Source organism: Fringilla coelebs (assembly GCF_963513975.1).
Source record: "Fringilla coelebs genome assembly, chromosome: 1".
NCBI lineage: Eukaryota > Metazoa > Chordata > Aves > Passeriformes > Fringillidae > Fringilla > Fringilla coelebs.
Window position 1 is genome coordinate 43397833 of NC_140028.1, and position 20505 is coordinate 43418337.

Sequence of the window (20505 nt, forward strand, 5' to 3'; positions counted from 1 at the left end):
TCCAGGAGGGAGCAGCCATGCCCTGCTGTCATCCAGGAGGGAGCAGCCATGCCCTGCTGTCATCCAGGAGGGAGCAGCCGTGCCCTGCTGTGATCCAGGAGGGAGCAGCCATGCCCTGCTGTGATCCAGGAGGGAGCAGCCATGCCCTGCTGGGATCCAGGAGGGAGCAGCCATGCCCTGCTGTGCCGGCTGACACTCACCAGTCCGTGGGGCCAGGTAGGATCCACCCCAGGTACTGAGGGAGCTGGTGGAAGAGCCAGGCCACTTTCCAGCATTTGTCACCAGTCCTGGTCAACCAGAGCGCTGGAGACTGGCCAGTGGGATGCCCACCTGCAAGAAGGGTTGGAAGGAGGATCTGGGGAACTTCAGGCCTGTCAGCCTGACCTCAGTGTCTGGGAGGGTTATGGAGCAGGTCATCTTTAGTGTCATTGCGCAGCACATGCAGGACAGCTGGGGATCAGACCCATCTTTATCAATAATTTGGATGAGGGGATTGAGTGCTCCCTCAGTGAGTTTGCAGATGACAGCAAGGTGGGTGGGAGTGTTGATCTGCTGGGGGCAGGAAGAGTCTGCATCAGATCTGGACAGGCTGGATCCATGGGCTGAGGCCAGCGGTGTGAGGTTCCACAAGGCCAAAGGCCGGGTCCTGCACCTGGGTCACAACAACCCCAGGCAGTGCCACAGGCTGGGGGAAGAGTGGCTGGAAAGTGGCTCAGAGGAAAAGGACCTGGGGATGGTGGTTGACAGTGGCTAAACATGAGCCATTGTGTGCCCAAGTGGCCAAAAATGCCAGTGCCATCCTGGCCTGTATCGGAAAGAGCGTGGGTAGCAGGATCAGGGCAGGGATCGTCCCTCTGTGCCCAGCATTGGTGAGGCCTTGCTTTGAATCCTGTGTTCAGTTCTGGGCTCCTCACTGAAAAAAGGACATTGAGGTGCTGGAACATGTACAGAGAAGGGCAACAGATCTGGGGAAGGGTCTGGAGCAAAAATCTTACGAGGAGCAGCTGAAGGAGCTGGGGATGTTTAGTCTGGAGCAAAGGAGGCCCAGGGATGACCTTATTGCTCTCTACAACCACCTGAAAGGAGGCTGTAGCAAGGGGGGGTCGGTCTCTTCTCCCAGACAACAATCAGCAGGACAAAATGAAATAACCCCATGCTGTGCCAGGAGAGGTTCATGTGTGACATCAAGAAGAAATTTTTCTCTGAAGGGGGGATTAAGCCTTGGAATGGGCTGCCCAGGAAGGTGGTGGAATCGCCATCCCTGGAAAATGTTCATGAAACTACTGGACATGGCACTTAGCATTATGATTTAGTTGCCATGGTGGTATTCAGTCAGAGACTGAGCTCAATGGCCTTGGAGGTCTTTTTCAACCTTAATTGATTCTAAATGTACCCTCTCCTTGGAGCTGTTTCTGGTAAGGCCATTGCAGTGTAGCCATGTTTGAGATGCTCAGGCTATATACAGATGTGTTATATTTATATACAGATGTGCAGTGTAGGCTGCAGTGCTGTGCAGAGGGGCTGACCACTTTGGGAATCAGAGCAATGCTTGTAGAGCAATCTTGATTGACCTGGGGTATTCCCTTGAGGAGATCTCTCCCTCTGTATTCTACACACCTTGGCATTTCTATTCAGTTGGTGAGACGGTGCCAAAATCTTTTTGTTCAGAATTTCTTTGTATTTGTACCATAAAAAGCAATGGGACAACAATCCCTTGAAGGTGACAAATACTCTGATTTCTCCAGCAGCTCTCTGTACTCAGAAGCAGTGGATTCTTTTGTGAAAACCATTTTTTATGTCATTGTATGAAATTTAATGAAGTGACTATTGCTTCATAAATTGGAATTACATATTGGAACTGTTACTGTATGGCACTCCAGAAGGCTCATGGGAAGTTCAGCTTCTGAGATTTTTAATGTAGATGGCTTTTTCCAATGAAGCTTATAGTTCCTAATACTTGGAAGGCAAGGAGTATGATGTTGACAGTCAAAGCTATAATGAACTAATATGTATGTAGATTTTTATGTCTGCTGTCCAAGCCACTTCATGAAATATTTAGTCGGAGATTTAATTTTGCATGGCCAAAGTTTTCCCTCTGGAAGACTGCAAAGAGCCATAATAACTAACTAAATATGCAACTGTAATCTTTCTCAGCTTATTTTAATGACACAGTTACTCTGTCCAAATTCCCTAACATGCTGCTCTCCATCCCTCCTGCTTTTTTAAGGTGGTTTGGTATCATTTCCTTCCCATGAAATGGAGTGCTTTTTGCTGTTACTTTGAATTCCACTCTTTAAAAGTTATATAAACTTTATAAAATGGAGTATTTATGAATCTTTGTGAGACAAAATCATAAGAATTCTAAAGCAATGGAAGTGTGAGACAGTGTATGTTAACCAATGAACACACACCACTGTTGCCATGAATGATTTTAAACTGAAACCTAAGCCAGAAAATATCTTCAGTCTTTTAAAAAGCTAATGAAACTACATGGAAAATGTGGTTAAGGGTTTCTGAAAATCCGGTTTGATGTATGTGTCATATGGTTCCTACATTTTTTCCATGACCAGTATAATTAGAAGTACTGTATTTTAGGGCAATATTATAAGCTTCTTTTTACAAAAACCAAGTTCTTGCAAAATGAAAACCACTTTTCACTGTGAGGTACATATTTTAGTATCTATATACTTGTGTGACAATGTAAAATTTATAAACAGACAAATGTTTTAACATTCTCATTTTTAAATAGTAACACCTCTGTAACTGAATCCTGTCTAATTTGGGATAGGTGTTCTTGGAGTATAAAACACCACAAACTCTTTAGGATTGCTTGTATCGTTATTTGGTGGTTAGGTTTCAGAGATATTGTTCAATGGATGGAAGAATTTCTAATTTTATTACAAGACCTTTCAAGTGACCTCAAGCTCATGCAGTTTTCTTTCTGCACATTTCAGTAAGATGCTGAAAATTCTGTGAAAATGTTAATAGACAGAGAATGAGTCTCTAGAAGGAGGCAAGCTATATTTGAAATCCTCTATGAGATATTTAAGTTTCAGAGTTCTGAGAACTCTCTCAAGAGATTTGTGTTTGAGCAGAGGATATATCACAGCTGTTTGGATATTACAATAGAGATATAGTCTAAAATCTGTACAAAATGAAATCCCATCTTTTCCTGGTTTAGGTCCCTGAAGTATATTTACATTAAACAAAACTCACAGTACTGCCAAATAATCCAGAGAAGTAAGTAGCATATGATCTACAGCAGCTGTGGTGTCTTTGGTCTCACTCTGCTGAGTTGTGTTCCTCGTCAGTTTTGGGTTATTAATGCTATCAATAGCTAATAATTGTTAGCTATAGCCCCTTCCAAGTAATATCAAGAAGAAAAGCACCTCCATTTTATTTTGAGATTCAAGACAAAACCTAGTAATCTGTAGGGTTTGTTCTGTGTACTTTTTCCTAACAGGTTCATCCTGCATGTTTACACTTAACTTTAAGAGGAAAATAGTTCTATTTTTCACCTGCACAGTCTCAGAAAAGAGACTAAGGGTATGGTTTGACATTACAACTAAGAAATGTTACAGCTGCTAGACCACCTTTCTCCTCTCTTCGTTCACCATCCTTCCTTTGTGCCATCTCCCTTGCATTTTGTACCATTCACAGCACCAATTCAGTGACCCAGAAGAAAACACAATGCTTTCTGTCTTTCCACCAGCTGAACAGGCTGCAGGTCACCCTGTTCGACAGCAGTGAACTATCAGATCAACTCAAACCATATTGTCCAACTACATCCCCAGAGTAAGATCCTGTACAGTGCTGGATCATTTTTTAAGCACTCAAGTGCTAAAAGTGATCGACGCATTATGCACCTTAACTATAATGCATTCTTAGAATCATATAATTATACATGTTGGAAAAGACCTTTAAGGTCATCAAGTCCAACCATTAATCCAGCAATGCCAAGTCCACCACTAAACCATGTCCCCAAATGCCTCATCTGCACACCTTTAAATACTTGCAGCAATGGTGACTCCACCACTGACCTGAGCAGCCTGTTCCAATGCTTGACAACCCTCTTGGTGTAGAAATTTTTCCTAATGTCCAATGTAACCTCCCCTGGTGTGACCCAGGGCCGTTTCTTCTTGTACCTGGGAGAAGAGACTGACCCCCATCTCACTCAAACCTCCGTTCAGGTGGTTGTAGAGAGTGATAAGGTCACTCCTGAGCCTCCTTTTCTCCAGGTTAAACCACCACAGCTCTCTCAGACACTCCTCATAAGTCTTGTGCTCCAGACCCGTCTCCAGCTCTGTTGCCGTTCTCTGGACACACCCCAGCACCTCAATGTCCTTCTTGTGGTGAGGGGCCCAGAACTGAAGACAGGATTAAAGGTGTGACCCCACCAGTGCCAAGTACAGTCACTGCCCTGGTCTTGCTGGCCACACTATTTCTGGTGGAGGCCAGGATGCCAGTGGCCTTTTTGGCCATCTGAACACACTCTTGCATGAAAACTGAAAAACACTTTAAAATATGTGTAAGCACAAATACAAATAAGTTTTGTGGAATTTGCTCCTTTAAGCTGCCGTGTAACTGTTAGTCATTGAGGTATTGAGCAGCAAGGAACTTAAATGTGTTAGTGAATCCCCCCCACCAGAGCTCTAAAGGCTCAGAGGGTCCACAACACCAATGCATGGGCAAGAAGTTCTATGGACACTTTTCAGCACTTGAAACTAATTGCAGGGACTGATGTAAAAGTGCTTCAAGACCACTGGTGGCAAATAATTATGGGTGTCTTTCTAAAACTCAGGAGGGAAGTGGGATTTAATTTTAGAGCTGAGGTAAGGACAGAAAAATGACTTGATATCTGGAGCAATTATTTTATGAGCAGTTCTAACCTGTTGGTATTGAGGGGGCTTTGTGCTTCAGTTTGCTGTCATCAGTGTAATTTTCCTGGATGTTATATATGGCAGTAGTGAATTGTATGTGAAGAAAGCTACTCCTTTTGTTGTGCTTTAATTCTAATTTTCTTTGTTTCTTTTCCTTTCTCAATCCTTCTAGACTCCATAGATGGGAAACATGCTCGAAGGACTCAGTCCAGTACTCCCCTGGGAGAACTATTTGACCATGGGCTTGATAGCTGGGCTACCTCCATTTTTGTGCTTTCTTTTTTTTCTGTCTGTTCCTGTGACAATGGGAAGACTGGAGTTTCTGTATATACAATGTATATATATTTAAGCATTGTCTTGTTTAACTTCATGTGTTCACACTGGGAGAAATATAACACAGGAGTTCTTTTTCTTCCTTGGGGATATGATATAAGCCAAGTGGTAAGTATTTATCATCCTTGTTTTGGTTTTGGTTTTTTAACTATGTAATTGTTTTCATAATATTAAAGCAATAGAAAAATAGAGTTCAAGGAGAATATGTTTGGCTGAGATATTGAAATCTGTGAAATTGCAAAACCCTAGAAGTAATTCAGAAATATTTTCTGCATTTGCAATAAAGGGCTGCTCTTGAGCAAATTGTCAGCATCAGTGATTCATTGCTGTGCAGGAGAAAAAGGCTTGCAGCAAGCCTAGCAGCCAGACAGTGCCCATGAGAATGTCATTTAACTGCATTTGATTTGTGGTATTAACAAAAATTACTATGCTATCTGAAGCCACAAGCTATTTTCCCCCCAATACCAAACTGTGAGGCATGATGTCGATTAGTCCAAGTAGTATCTATTAACAGTAATTACACAGTTATACACTACCAGACCTACTCAATTCTACTCAATTTTATAACAAATGTGGTAATGGAGACAGCATTGTACCTATGCAGAGAGCAGTAACTGTTGTCAAGTGAGTTCTACCTTTGGAAAACAAGTCAGTCATCATGGATGTCAAAAAGTCATAGACATTCAGCAAGGTGAATTACTGATCAGCCCACAGTCAGTACCAGGTGAGTTCTTGTCTGGTTTTCAGCCTTGTGGACATCTTCAGAAAACATGCCCAGGGCACCAGAGTGAGTGGTGTCCCCAGTGCACAGATGATTAGCAGCATTAACAAGCTTTGTGCACTTCCAAAGGCCCAGCACTTCTGTGGGCTGGCTTATCTGTGTCTCAGATAGCCAAGATCTTGCAGCCTGAAGAACACAGTCAGTCTTCTGAGCTTCCTGTTACAGGCACAAGATGAAAGGTACAGCCAAATTATTGAAAATAAGTTCGACAAATACTCAAATATGTGTTTTAATGGAAATACAATATTCAAATTAATGGCTGCAGATGTAATGCTGTAAACATAATCACAATCCAGTGGTTTGAGAACAACTCAGAGATGGTGGTCCAGCTGTGGTGCATCTGTGTTGTCCCCTAGAAATTAGGTTTTGGGAGAAGAAGTTGGCTCAGGACTAAGACATTAGGCAGCCAGCTGGTCTGCAAGTTTCCCCTGTGTCTGTGTAATGCTTCTCAGTGAAGTTCTTCCAGCAGGAGAGGAGTAGCTGTGTTCAAGCCTATTTCACTGGTTGCTCAGATGATCACTGTACATGTGAATGTTTAGAAAGCTCTGCTGGATCACTGCAGCATCCAAACTGTATTAGTGGTAAAATCTAGGAATGGGTATCAACTAGCAGAGCAGTACTTTTAACTCTGTCAGTGCCTGTTAGTGACCTGTGCCTGTGGCCCTGTTTTTAATATTTCCCTGCTTGACAGATTTGTGGTGAGGCTGAATATCAGTAAAGTTTGTAAACTGCTTTGATTAACTGGGATGCAAAGTGCTAACAAGTGCTATTTCCTGTTCCCCTCTGATGCTGAACTGCTGTCCTGCTCACTTGCTTTTTAGTGCCTTCTGTGATGACTTGGTTACAGTCAAAGTGATAAGCTTGTAAATGTGAGGATTTTTTGATGCTCTTTAGCACAGTTATCAGCAGTGGTAGAAGACTGTACTATTAAAACCTCTGTATGTTTTCCCATCTGTAAAAAAATAGCTGTTGTGATTGCCTAAACTAAGAGAAGGTGGGCTTTGTAGCTCAAGGTGGTATTTCTCCATTAGTCCAAAATACACTACGTATACACCAGAAGTACATAAGTACATAATATATTTTTTCCCAGTTCTACTGACTAGTCTAGTAAAAGATCTTAATTCCCATAAATATTTGTTCTTGTTTTGTAAACTCATTCATCAAATTTATATGATATGTCTTCTATTAAAGATAGCTCTTCATCTCCAGTAACTTAGAGGATACTGGGGACAATAGCAAATGGCTGATGATGAGTAAGAAAGGTTATGTTTCCCTTGCTGTTTTTTTTCCCGTTGCTTCTCTGCCAGGTATTCCCACAGTCACATTTAGAAGCAGAGCGTGTGAAAACATTCACTAGCTGCTTCCAGACTGATTCACAATGTTTAGTTCAGTATTTCCTCCATGGCATTCCTGCAGGAATTGGATTGTTGCAGGAAAGTGCCTCTCTGTCCTGTCTTCAGTAATTTCACTTACGACTTAATGCTGTTGCACTGGCATGTCAGACACTCAGGCTGTCTAGTCCCCTGCTTCTGCTTTTAAACTTGTTGGCAGCCAGGAACTTTGGGCTTTGTTATCACCACAGAACTCAAGAAAACCAATAGTTACTGTCAGCGTGCAAATAGGGGACTGATGACCTTAATGAGCACTTAACTGGCATGTGGCTCCCAGGACACTGCTGCTGAGTCAGCTCTGCTGTACACAAACACAGCCCTCTCACAGGCTCTGCCTCAGCTGTGCTGGAGAAAGAGCTGCTGTTCCTCATGAAAAATACCTTGTTATAGACAGGGAAATCTGTGGGAATTATGCACATCACGTTTTTCTGTGACTTGATGACTCATCAGAACTGGTAACCCAATTACGCTAGCTGGGCTGTAATTGGCACTCCAATTAGCTTTGATTACAGCAGGCAATCATTTGCAGGAAGCTGTGGTTTGTAAACTTGAAAAATGGCTGTAATGTGTCTGAGAGATGCTTGGTCAGAGGACCATTATGTTTGGGGATCCAGAATCAAGGTGGCAGCAAATGCAGCAGGGAAAGCTATTCCTGTCTCTCCTCCCTCCTGCACAAGGATCTACCCTGTGCTGATTCCTGAGTAGCAGAAAAAGGTGCAGGGAGAGCAGCCTCTGTTTCATAGCATTTAGACAATTTTCATACACTTTGGAGTAAACACACGTATTGGAAACACCAAAAGTCTGAAGAAAAGGCAAAGAAATAAACCTCTGCTATGATCTGTGAGAAATTCCCTTGAATACATCTTGTGAAAATGAAGAGTTTTATTTTTGTTACAAGACAAACCAAATAAAGCTAATATCTGCAAATTAAGTCTCTTGGAAAAAAAAAAAAGACAAAGCTTTCCTGAGAAATTAAAATTTCTGGCTTCTTGCCATATGTTAATTTTCACAGACATCATCTTGTTTTGTTTTAAAAAAAGATCTGTTTTCTTTCTGAAGAATTTAATATTACCCTAATGAAATACTTGCCTTATCCTGCTGTTGCTTTTCATAAGCCACTGCAGTTGAGTTCATAGCAGGGGAACAAATTTTTCCTTCATATGATGTAATGATACCTCTGCTCCATTGGTGCTGCCTTAAGTGTAACAGGAGATACCCTTTATATTCTTAATTAAAACTTTAAAAGTGAAGAGCTGTGTGAGAGCTGCAGTGACCCAGACAATTCCCCTCTCTTTCCTCTCCCTCTCCCCAACCTAGAGGGGCAAGCTCAGAAGAAGCACAAGCAGCAAAATCCCAAAGGCCACAGGCAGCTGTCTCTGGCCCAGTCCTTGCCCTGCAAGGAGAGGATGACCAGAAATCCCACACATAGAGAGAGTTGTGCCTGAAGGGATGGGTGCTTGGACCATGAGCCCCAGGGTTTCAGTCTAAGATGCTTTCCCAGCTGCTTCTGCCTGATGGCTTTGGACAGTACCACCTAGAGCCTCTGGGAGAACCCTCTGCCTGCCTTGGAACTCTGAATAAATAGAAGTACAGCATGCCCTTAGCAACTGAGACATTGTAGGACTTCCTTTTCTCTTTCCTTTCAGTCAAAGCTGGGGAAGGTTTCTTTCATGGGTACCATAGACCAGGTTTTCTTTTGACAAGATTATTTACAAACCCCATGCTGAAATATGTTCCTTATGACCTTTTCTAGGGATGTACCGTGGCAGCAAATGTTTCAGGAGCTGGCAGAGAAATCCCAAACAATGCAAGTGCAAATCACATCTTGAAAAAACTTCTACCTCCTCTGAGGGGCAAAACCCCTTTTCTATTAAAAAGCAAAATAAAGATGCAAATATGTTGTTCTTTGGTCATATTATCAGGATTCACAGTTTAATTTCAGTTGAATAGATATTCACTTTCAGAGCTTTTCTAATTTGAAGTGTCTGTGGAAAGCATAGCCTTTCTTGTGAAGAAAAGTATTATTGCTTAATTCCAAAGTTGGAGCACAATGGAATTGTTGAAGTAAGAGAAGTGATAGCAGTGAGGAAGCAGTGCTGGCCAGACCATGGTCTTTGCTTCAAGCTGCCTCCAGACACAGCTGAAAACTGATCTCAATACTCAGTTATCTGAGGGAAGCCCCATGGTGTATCCATGTGAAATCTGAACAGAAGAACCTGCTGTGCACAGGCTTTTTCTGCAGCAGACTGCTTCATCCTTAACCACTTGGTTATGATTCCCCACAAGCCTTTCTTGATTAATTAATCTTCCATGTGCTTTGAGTTATTTGTCTGTCATGTCTAAATGCAAGTCATCTTTTTAGGTAAAATTTTTCAAAGTATAAGATTTGCAATCTTCAGTTATTTATTGAGAGAAAAAAAAAGAGAAAAAATAAAGTGGAAAAATTGCACATCACATTAAAGCTAACTCCTATTGAAATAGCTTGTAGGAAATAAGTCTTATTCTTTTAGCCAAGTGTCACATTTATTATCAGAAGAATGAAGTAGCCTTGTAGTCTAAATTACTTTGCTTCCTAGATGTTTATTTTGAGCATTGTGTTTATGGAAAATATTTCAACACATGAGCAATTAATACTATAGCTAATATGCTAGAGAAATTGAATATTACAATAAAATTAATGTCAGGTTTTTGTGGAATCATAAAGAATTTTAAAGCATATCCACAATTTTTTAGAAGATGACAAAATATTTGATTTTTTTATTTCATCTTGTAGGATATCACACAGCATACTAAATGTGCCTGTGTGTAAAACAGAAATAGTAAATAAATGGTAAGAAAATAAATGTATGTACACACACAATGTAAAATATTGTGGTCACAAAACTTATACCTGAAATAGTGAAAAGACATGAAAGTGATGGTGATTTAAAAATATCAAAAATTTTAGAGAACAGGTAAGAGGCTAGAAGGTAGAAGACTTTGAGGGGTTATACTGCCTTATGTTTATACAGAATTTTCCCAATGCCACATCAAAAAATTATTCTGATTTTGCACAGGAACAAATGTGGCTATGTTGCTGTTATTTACAAAATTGTGTCAAGATAGGGAGCCCCTGCTCAGAATCCAGCTGTCCTGCTGTCAGCTATATTAGAGAGCCTACAAATTAACATCTTGTATTTTCATATCTTTTCCATCTTAAGTATTCCTCATCCTCATAGAGAAGGTCTTGAAAAGCCAAAAATATTCCTGGTCAGATGCTGCTGAGAGTGGGAATCCAAGATTGCACCCATCTACATTAGCTTGCTATATAGTTCTCACTTGGGCTGTTGTGGTGGGTGGATGCCAGGCACCCACCAAAGCTGCTCTATCACTCCCCTCTGCAACTGGACAGGGAGAGAAAATATAATGAAAGGCTCATGAGTTGATGGAAGGACAGGGAGAGATCACTCACACATTGCTATCACGGGCAAAACAGACTCAGGTCAGGGATATTAATTTAATTTCTTATGAATCAAAATTCAAGCAGGATAATGAGACAAATCTTAAAAACACCTTTCCCCTGCCTCTCCCTTCTTCCTGGGCTCTATCTCCACTTCCCCACTGGGACAGGGAGACAGGGAATGGGGGTTATGGTGAGTTCATTACAGGTTGTTTCTGTTGCTCCTCAGGGTCAGGAGTCCTCTCCCTGCTCCAGAGTGGGTGCTTCCCACGGGAGACAGTTCTTTGTGAACTCCTCCATTGTGAGTCCATCCCACGGGCTACAATTCTTCATGAACTGCTGCACCATGGGTACCTCTCCATGGGGTGCAGTCATTTAGGCATGACCTTCTTCAGGATCACAAGTCCTGCCAGGAAACCTGCTCCAGCATGGGCTCCTCTCTCCATGGGTCTGCAGATCCCTGCCAGGAGCCTGCTCCAGCATGGGCCTCCTGCAGGTTCACAGCTCCATCTCAGGCACCCACCTGCTCTGATGTGGGGGCTTACAAGTGGATCTCTGCATCCCCTTGGATGTCCATGAGCTGCAGGGGCACAGCTGCATCACCATGGGCTGCACCATGGGCTGCAGGGGAACCTCAGCCCCAGTGCCTGGAGCACCTCCTGTTCCTTCTTCTCCACTGACCTTGTTGTGTGCAGGGCTGTTCCTCTCCCATATTCTCACTCCTTTCTTCTCTGGCAGCAATTACAACTGCTCAGGGTTTTTTTCCCCTTTTAAAATTTGTTATCCCAGAGACATTGTCACCGTTTCTGGTTGGTGCAGCCTTGGCCAGCAGTGGGCCCATCCTGGAGCCGTCTGCCATTGGCTCTGTTGGACATGGGAAAAGCTTCTAGCATGTTCTCAGAGAAGCCACCCTTGTAGCCCCCCTGCTACCAAAACTGGCCACACAAACCAAATACAGTTAATTTGGACTTCTCGTTTTACAAAAGGCTGCAATTATTTTTACTTGCTAGAGACCACATTTATATCTGAAAAGTACTAAAGCTGGTTTATGGCAGAGATAAGTAAAAAACTTGGCCATCTTTTCTTAAGTAAAATTATTCAGTTGAATTTAGGAACATTGCTTTACTTTTTTTTTTTTTTTCCACCAGCAGTGCCTTTAAAACAGTTTATACAGCTGATTAACAGACTTAGGCTTTGCTATTAATTTTGACAATCTTCAATTTTTTGCTAGTATAGCTTAGATCAAGGGACACAGCCATTTTCTCATCCTTCAGGCTTTCTAAAGGAGGTCTGATTTCTAAGGCTGAAGACTGCTTCAGCGTAGTCAAAGTGATGAGTCCTTAAAAAACAATATACCAAAATTTTGAAGCCAAGAAGTGGTTTTTTTTCATATGCTACATCTGTTAAGAGGCAATCTCAATCTGGGAGCCTTGCATCACCAAATCCCAGGGCAGAGCATTCCCTATGAGAGCCCACTGCATCCACACCCCTGTTCCTGGACATGCACTGACATCTGACAGGGATGCTCATAACTGCCCTGCCAAAAGTACTGACTGTGAAAATGGTTAATACTAAAGTTCCTCTTTTATCACTTGCCAAAAAAATCTGTTCAGGATTCAATGTGTGAGAGTAAATTCAGGCTCTATCAAAGCCAGTTGGAGTTTTGCCATCAACTTTGATGGGGTCAGGATTCCATCCGTCATGTCTTATGGGTAATAGAATACAATTTCTTCAGGAAGCCAAATGTTAGCTCTGATGCAGTGGATTGCAAAACCCATTATATGTGTCCTTAACTTGGACCAAAATCTGACTCACTGTCTTCAGTGGCCCAAGACATAACGGCATTCACTAGTGCCTGCTCCTCCTTGCTGCAGATCTGTTGTGCTGCTTGTTCTTGCAGAGGCAATTCAAATATCCAGTTCCACAATGCAAAATCCGAGCTAAACCTCATAAAGACCTACATACTGACAGGGCAAGAATCTTGGTTTCAGATACAGAAAAATAAGTGAAACCAAATGTAGTGTTATCTATGTGTAATAGAAGTTTAAGCAACATCAGCATTCTGCTCTTAATCTGTGATCTTAAAAAGCCTGCTAATTAACAAAGAGATTTTCAGTGTGTCTTTGAGTTAAAATTTAATAGGAGACCAGAAATGTGCTTGCTGAAGTTCAAATGAAAAAAACACAGAACATTGAAAAAAAATGTGTATTAAAAAAACTAATTAAGAAATAGTAAAATCTGTAACACAAGTAAAGCTGGAAACCATTTTTTCATCCCAGAATAAGAAGCTGCATTGAGTGGAAAATGTAAAGGTTACTGAATGTTACCTGGGAATAAATAGATGAATATGCAGTTTTCTAAATGGCATTGTAATTAGCATTGCCATTTTAATTTAGAGCTAGTGTAGCATGAAACATACGGCCCCTTATGGGTCCTATGGTAAAACCAAAGAGCTGAGAACAAAGCAGGCTAGAGAAAGAGAAGGGCAGCAGTCCCTCCAGCTGGGTGCTCCTGAGCCTTGTGTGTGTGTCCTTTCACTCCTAATGACATCTACGTGATTCTTTTTGTGTCCTCTAATGATGTTATCTGTCAAACAAATGAAAAATCAGAGAAGATTTCATTTCCTTCCCATTCTTTTTATTTCTTCACATTCAATTGAATGTTTTTATTATTTTTTATTATTGTTTTAGGTGGGCTTAGGGTTTTTCTCCCCCTTCTCAGTTATTCAGAAATGATCAGATATGATCATTGCCACTCAGATATGATGAGTTCAAGGGCAGAGCTGCAAAAATAACCAGATTGCTAATTCTGAAGTCTGTATCCAAAAACAAGGAAGTGCATGTGCATGCAATAAAAGTGGATTTAGGTATTTTGAAAAGGTAAGTCAGTAATACCACATACAAACAGATGCACACATTGCCAGGGAAGTTGCTTACTTACCATATTTCATACATTTTAAATAATTCTCTTGGTGACCCTGCAAGTTGCTTCACTGCTTAGAAGTAATTGTTTTGCCATGGCAGCAGAAGGTAAAGTAGGGACAGGAGGTAACTAACAGATTTTTTTTTTTTTTTACTTTTACATTTGTATTAAGATGATAAGTGAAATTCTCTACTTTTAGATGTAAAGGACTGAAAAATCAGTTGTTTTTTTTTTCTGTAGGTGTTAATAGCAGCATATCTGCTCACTGGTACTGTTGGTGTGGAGGTCTGGCAGAAGCCTTTGCTGTTTGGTTATTATATTACAGATGTATTAGTTATCCTGCTTATAGGTAAGTGTCCAAATCTATACAAAAGTGTGCTGCTTTTTAAGAATTTTGATTTTATATTTTTTTATACTTCCCTCTTTTTTTTTTTTTTGTTTTACTTTTGTAAGTGTTGGCTAGTCCAAAAATACATGAATAGAGATAATTAAAGGGGTTAATACTGGAAAACTTTTAAAAAGTAGATAATTTTGGAATAGTGTGTGCTGCACACAAATAATATAGAAAATACTCCTTATCTGCATGTGCAGTTCAGAGCAGTGTGCTGGCTTGCTGGGCTCCCAAAGTCTCTAGAACTCCTCATCTCATTTTACTCAGGTAAAATGTCACTAACATTTATGTATATTCTAAGTTTAATGTTTTGGCCTGGAGCACGTTATGTTCCAAAACATTATGTACAGAGGGAATGAAGACATTATTTAAATAACCTTAGATGCACAACTGTAAATATTAATAGAAGCCAGGTGGTTTCTAAGCTTTTCTTTAGAAATCCTTTGCAAACAGAAGAGATTTATTTTTCACACACAGCAATAGCCTATTTGGCCATTATTTGATACTGTCAGTGTAGTTTGAAATGAGCATTGAATGTTTTTTGACTGCTATATCAAGACTGACAGCAAGAGCAGTTACATTTTAATGAGTTAAAAATATAGAAGTCTTAGCTGAAAATCTGCATGCAAAATGTCTTTGATGTGTTGCTTGGAAGGTGAAGAAATTAGCATATGCATTTTGGAGATTTTTATATGAGCATACAAGTGGTGAGAAGAGGGCACCAAAATACTGTTTGACACAAACACTCTAGGCTTGCATCCCAAGAAACATCTTCTGCCCTTGAGCCAAATGGAGGACTTGGTTATAGGTGCTTCCCCCACATCAACCATTTGAGCATTTTGCACTGATGTGTGCTCTCACCACCCTCTCCCTATAGCAAGGTTGTCAGCAGGTACCACCTCTTGCCCCAGCACTGTTTCCCAGAATTCCTAGGTTAGAAAGGACCCTGTGTTCAGGCTGTGCTTTCTAATGAGCAGGGTCTGCAACGACGTCGTTCTGTGCTTTACCCAAAAAAACCCAACAGTGTGTCACCAAGACAATACAGTCTTTTTCTAGTCAGACCTGATTTAGGCACTCTGAGGAAAAAAAAGATAGGAAGGGGGAAAACACAGTGGTTGCCTTTTCAATAGTCAGTGAATTCTTCACCTTTGACAGAGGTGTAGCTGTAGACAGGGAGTGATTTGTGCTCTTGAAGCAGCACTGCAAGCCCAGGGCAGATGGATGCTGGCTCACCCAGCATGAGCAGGTCAGAGCAGCGTTGGGTGCTAGCAGAGACCAGCCCACTGAAAACACTTGTTCTGTGCTGCACACATCAGTGCTTGGCTCCTGTCACTAAGACACATGACAGCCCATTCAGGGAGCACTCTGATGGCTTCCCTTGCACTTGGGAAGCCATGGATGAAGGTTTAATTCAAACTGTTCAACACAGTAGGAATGTTTGCAGAAGGGAAGCATCTCAGTGTTATCGGCAGGTGCGAACATCCTTTTTCATACTCTGCCAGAACCAGCTGCAGAGCAATGTTTGATGGACTGTTCCATTAACACTAGAAAGAAGTACTGCTTCTGTCTTCTGTGGTATGCTTGTATGAGTGGATTTGTGAGCACAGAATAGTATTTCTTCCATCATTGTCCCAAGCAGAGTTGGCTCAAGTAGGAGCCAAAAGGTTTCTCTAAAAACCTCGTGCCTAGCACACTATGCACAATGGGATCTTTTGTAACTTAGTTGAAGTTAAATATGGGTTTAAAGTATGCAAAATAATAGTCTTGGCTGACTCTATACTACAGAATCATCATGGTGCTTAGTAAATCTCATAGACACTAAATTTAAATATAGAAAAAGTAGTTTCCTTCCACTAAGGGTCATGCTGGTCCAGAAAGCACTGCCATTTCATATTTGAATCTCAGCTCAGCAGTAAGGTTATCATTGGGTAGCCTGTGTGCAGTGACTAGGGATATGTGAAATTTTTAGAAGCATGTGGTAAATTGCAGGACTCCCACTGTGACTGCTGAAAAAGTACCTGTCTAACCTACACCAAGGGCCAAGCAGCCAGGAAGATTCAATTATTCTCTTCCTTAGAGAGGCTGCAGCAAGTGTGTCTTGCTCAGCCAGAACCATTTGTATCAGAGAGCCCACTCTGGCTTGCTCAGTTAAATGCCTTTGTGGCTAGTTAAAAACAAAGTGGACCTCTGTTGCTTTTTACAAGCTAGTTTCCCAGGATCCTGAGAGGAGCCATTAAACCATAAATGGCTGTGCTTAACCATCTGATGGCATTTAGTAGTCACCAGTGGTCCTTCTAACAACGAACCTGTAGCTGCTCCATCAGTACTTGGCATTTGTTGGGGGCTTTTACTGTTCTGTACACAACATGAGTTCAGCTGCTGAGCCGTCGCTTCTCCAAGAGCAGCTGGGCTTTAGCTCCTACCTTCTGTGGTGGGAAGAAATCCAAACAAGATGCACAAGAGTGTTTTTCAGATGTCTTTCCTGGAGTTTTCTGAGAAAAAAAAAATAAAATCCATGTATAACCTAAGGATGAACTCTGCAAAAGCACCTCTTCAGAGGAAGCTGTGGTATCAGCAGGTGACACTCACTCATTGAAAGTAATGGAGCTTTTATCAGGTGCCAGAACACACAAAGATATACATAAAAGTGCAGCATTACTGGTGTTTAGATTAGATGGTTTAGGAAAAAGAGCTTTATGTATGTTCCTGGGAACTCTCTGGCACACTGTGAACACCTGTAGGAAAGCCAAGTCTTGAGCTGCTGAGCAGTGACCTCAGAGGACTACCCTGTGAAATAGAGAAACTTCAGCACAGTATTTTATGGGAATTTGTCAGCTACCCAGCAAACATGATCCTGTAACTTTCACTGGCAGTGAATGCAATTCCATCCTTCAGCTCCAAAACACACACCTAGCTGGACCCTGGATCAAGGAGGAAGGTCCTTCTCCTGTTTCCAGAGCAGCTGACCGGGCTGCTAGGCAGAAATGCCTTTTCTCTCCCAGCAGGGGAGCAGACAGACCCTTTTAAAGTTATGTGTCTGTGTGCTCATCTGGAACTAATTACTCTGCACTCATCAGGGCTCCTGTGGATGACACTCCAAAAGCTCTCTTGGGATTTAACCACAATTGTGCCATAGCATTATCTGGCTAACTAGGGTCCCTTCAAAGGGCAGCATTGAGGTGAGAGCTATCATTTATTTTCACCCCTTCAGGGCATCCCAAGTGCCTAACATTCCCTGTCACTGTGCTATCAGGTTGAGAGCAATATGAAATATTTACAATAAGCATTTTAAAGCAGTCAGTTCTGCACATAAATTCTAGTAGCACAAATGATGCTGTAGACTTTGTGAGAAGATTTTCACTGACAGGTAGGCATCTGTAGCTCAGGGAGCAGCATTACTAATTGATGATGGCTTCTGTCTCACGTTGCTATTAAATGACCTGTAGGTGCATGCTCTGAATGAAGCATTTCCCATGTTTAGGACCTTCATACTTGCTCTGTATGAAGATTTTATAATGTCAAATAAAATTTGAGTTCAGGCTGCAATCTCTTCCTGGAGAAAGGAAGATAGAGACATGCATCTTACTGGAAATTTCTTTTGGTATGTTCTTTTGTTCAGAATTGACTGAAAGCTTGGAAGTTGTGGTGGGATGTACACAAACAAGCAGAGTTAGCACATCAGCTTCATTTCCTCAGGAAGGCAAGTTGGAAAAGTGATGCCTTGATGCGCAGAGTTTCCTGCTCCTTCTCAGTATTAATTGCAACCAAAAGAATAGACTTCATGGGAAAAGGATCACTTAAGCACAGAGTGGATATGTTATACTTCATCAGTGTGTGGCACATGGGGCAGACTATTCTGTCATCCAGACATGGTGTCATGTTTGAGTGTACCATGTGTGGTCAACAGTGCCCAGATCTGGCTACTGAAGCCTGTGGCAAAGATGAAACAAGTTCTCAAAGTGCAGGTTTGAACATGAAGTGTGAGTTGAATATTAATATCTGTCAGAGATCTGAAACTTGAACTTTGTTTTAGAGATGGGGCCAAAGCATTCAGAATGTTTTCCTATGATGTGCATAGGTTTGGTTTCTATGCTGACTTCTACAAGGTGTTTTCCTTGAGGGTCACTCTTCCCTGAGCTACTTAAGTATATAAAATGAGGAGTGAAAACATAAATGAACAGATCATAGCAGCAAAAAACTAACGATGAGGCCAAGCTGTAACATTTAAAACATGCCAATTATTTGAATTCCACCACAGTGGGAAGGCACAGTTACTCCTCTAAAACAGTGCCTTGTACTTACACTGTGCTACATCCTGTGTATCACAGGAGGACCCACAAGTCCTTGCCATGGGTGTTCATACAGTAGCCTGCCCCTTTTTCAATGTCAGAAACTGTTTAGGAGGCCATGGTCAAATGATGAATTGTTTCTGCCCCCTATGGAATGATGTCATTCTGTAGTGATTTCCTTTAGCTCCCATTGCGAAGTGGCTGATGGCTCTGCCCTAGTGATGACTTGCTGAATGATTAAACGTTGAGTGCAATGTTTTCAAAAGGTTATTGCTCCAACAGGCTTTGACCAGCCCTGTTTGAGAAGAGTGCTTAACATGAGTTGGCTTCTACATGTCTGTCACCAAATCAACATTTATTAAGGCATTGTTGTGACAGATTGTACAAGGCTCCGTTAAAGCAAAGGGTGTGAAATACTCGCCTGTCACTTGAGATATATTTTTAAGAAGTCACTGAGTTCATGTTCAGAGTAACTCATCTGAACCAGTCAGAACAATAACCTAGAAGAGCAGAGTGCTCAAGGCCAGAGGCAGAGCAGTGTCACAGGATGCTGATTACAGGTGGGAATGAGTTGGTGGTGTTAAGGTGTGAGGAGTCATTTCAGAGGCTCTGGGACCCCCAGGAAAAGGTCAGACAAGGGAGCTTGCCTGGTAGAGCCCTTCTGGAAGCCAGTCTGGGCTTTTCAAATAAAGGCACTGTTTCTCTGGTGCTCAGTTCTTGCTGTGCCCAGAAACAGAGTGATGTTTGAACAGAGCTGCATCAAAGAAACAGCTACATCCATAAACTAATTCTTCAATTGGTACTAAATCCCTCTGAATGCCAATTGTTATCTTACAGCTCAGTTTGAGATAAATGCCCTATGTACTTCCTTAGACACTGAAAATAAGGTATAAAATCAACAAACATGATAAACACATCCTTTTTTCAACAAGCATGATAAATGCATCCCTATACAATCTTTATACTCAAAAAATATCTTAGATGCTAAAACATCCAAAACCTACATCAACTTTGTGCATGAAGACAGTGCTTATGTTTACCTTATGTTCCCTTAATCCCTGTAAAATCATTTCATACTGTGGATTTTAGGTGTATTTTTCACTCTAATGTATTCAGACTTTACAAGCTCAATTAAGTCTGCAAATTATATATTTGTTTTCTAAGGTTTGCCCCCCAGCTACTAAGTGGTTTTAAGTTTGCCATTTTACATAGTAATAAAATATACTGGTTTTTTAGCAGACAGCTCAAAATGCAACTACGTGTTTGCACAATCATTTAAAAGAGCTGTCTGTTCAAGACATGCCAGAGAAGGTGACACTGTTCCATGGAAAGCTTCTGTTCCAGAAACAAGTGCTTTTAAAATGTTCACCTTTTGATGAAGCTTGCTTCCAGGCCCTGATCAGTGTGCTAAACATTCAGTGTGTTAAGATATTTTCATGTGTCTAGCTGCTATAAATGTGCAAGGAATTTGAGAAAAACATCACACAAGTACTTAAATATTTTTTCAAGCTAATATTGAGGCCTGGATATTTTGAATCTAATTTTTCCTGTCTGGTGGCTAAGAAAGGTAAATTATAACATCCCATTTCTTTACAGTAAACATTGCTTATGACAAATTATTAATCTAGAGATGGAAAGGCCAAGCAGTGTACTGAAGAGAGCCATGCAGAGGTGTGGGCACTTGGAAAATGAGGAGAGTGATAGTATTTAATTTGTAAGCTGCAATGCAAGTACAACCACCTGCTGTTAGAGTTGCTGAACTTCTGTGATATGCCCAGAAGGCCTGCACAGGCCTCTTCCCTGCCTCCCAAATGGGATGAGTGCTCTGGGGAGTATTTTTTGGGCGGGGGAGAATGGCAGGGATGGTGCTTTCCTGAACAAATTCACACAATTTCCAGTGCAGTGTTCATCTAAAATTACATCCCTGTATCACATTGTCTCATTTTTGAATTTTTGAATTTTTACTATCAGAAGAGCCAGTTCTTAACAAATAAAATTTCAGTGCTCTTCTTAGGACATTTTAAGGATGATTCATTTGCCAGGAATTTACTAACAAAGGGGATTGATGATAGCAAAGGT

At 41.3% G+C, this 20505-nt stretch overlaps 1 protein-coding gene across 1 annotated transcript in view; it reads left to right on the forward strand.

Moving 5' to 3' along the window:
• The window catches only part of LOC311155853 (ethanolaminephosphotransferase 1-like), a gene marked incomplete at both ends in the record, with an annotated part of 53461 nt that overhangs the window by 22146 nt on the left and 10810 nt on the right, over positions 1-20505 (forward strand). The window contains 2 exons of the mRNA XM_084209303.1: positions 5053-5321; positions 13987-14095. Of these exons, the coding sequence (XP_084065429.1) occupies positions 5053-5321; positions 13987-14095 (378 nt within the window). The remainder of the gene's footprint in view (positions 1-5052; positions 5322-13986; positions 14096-20505) is intronic.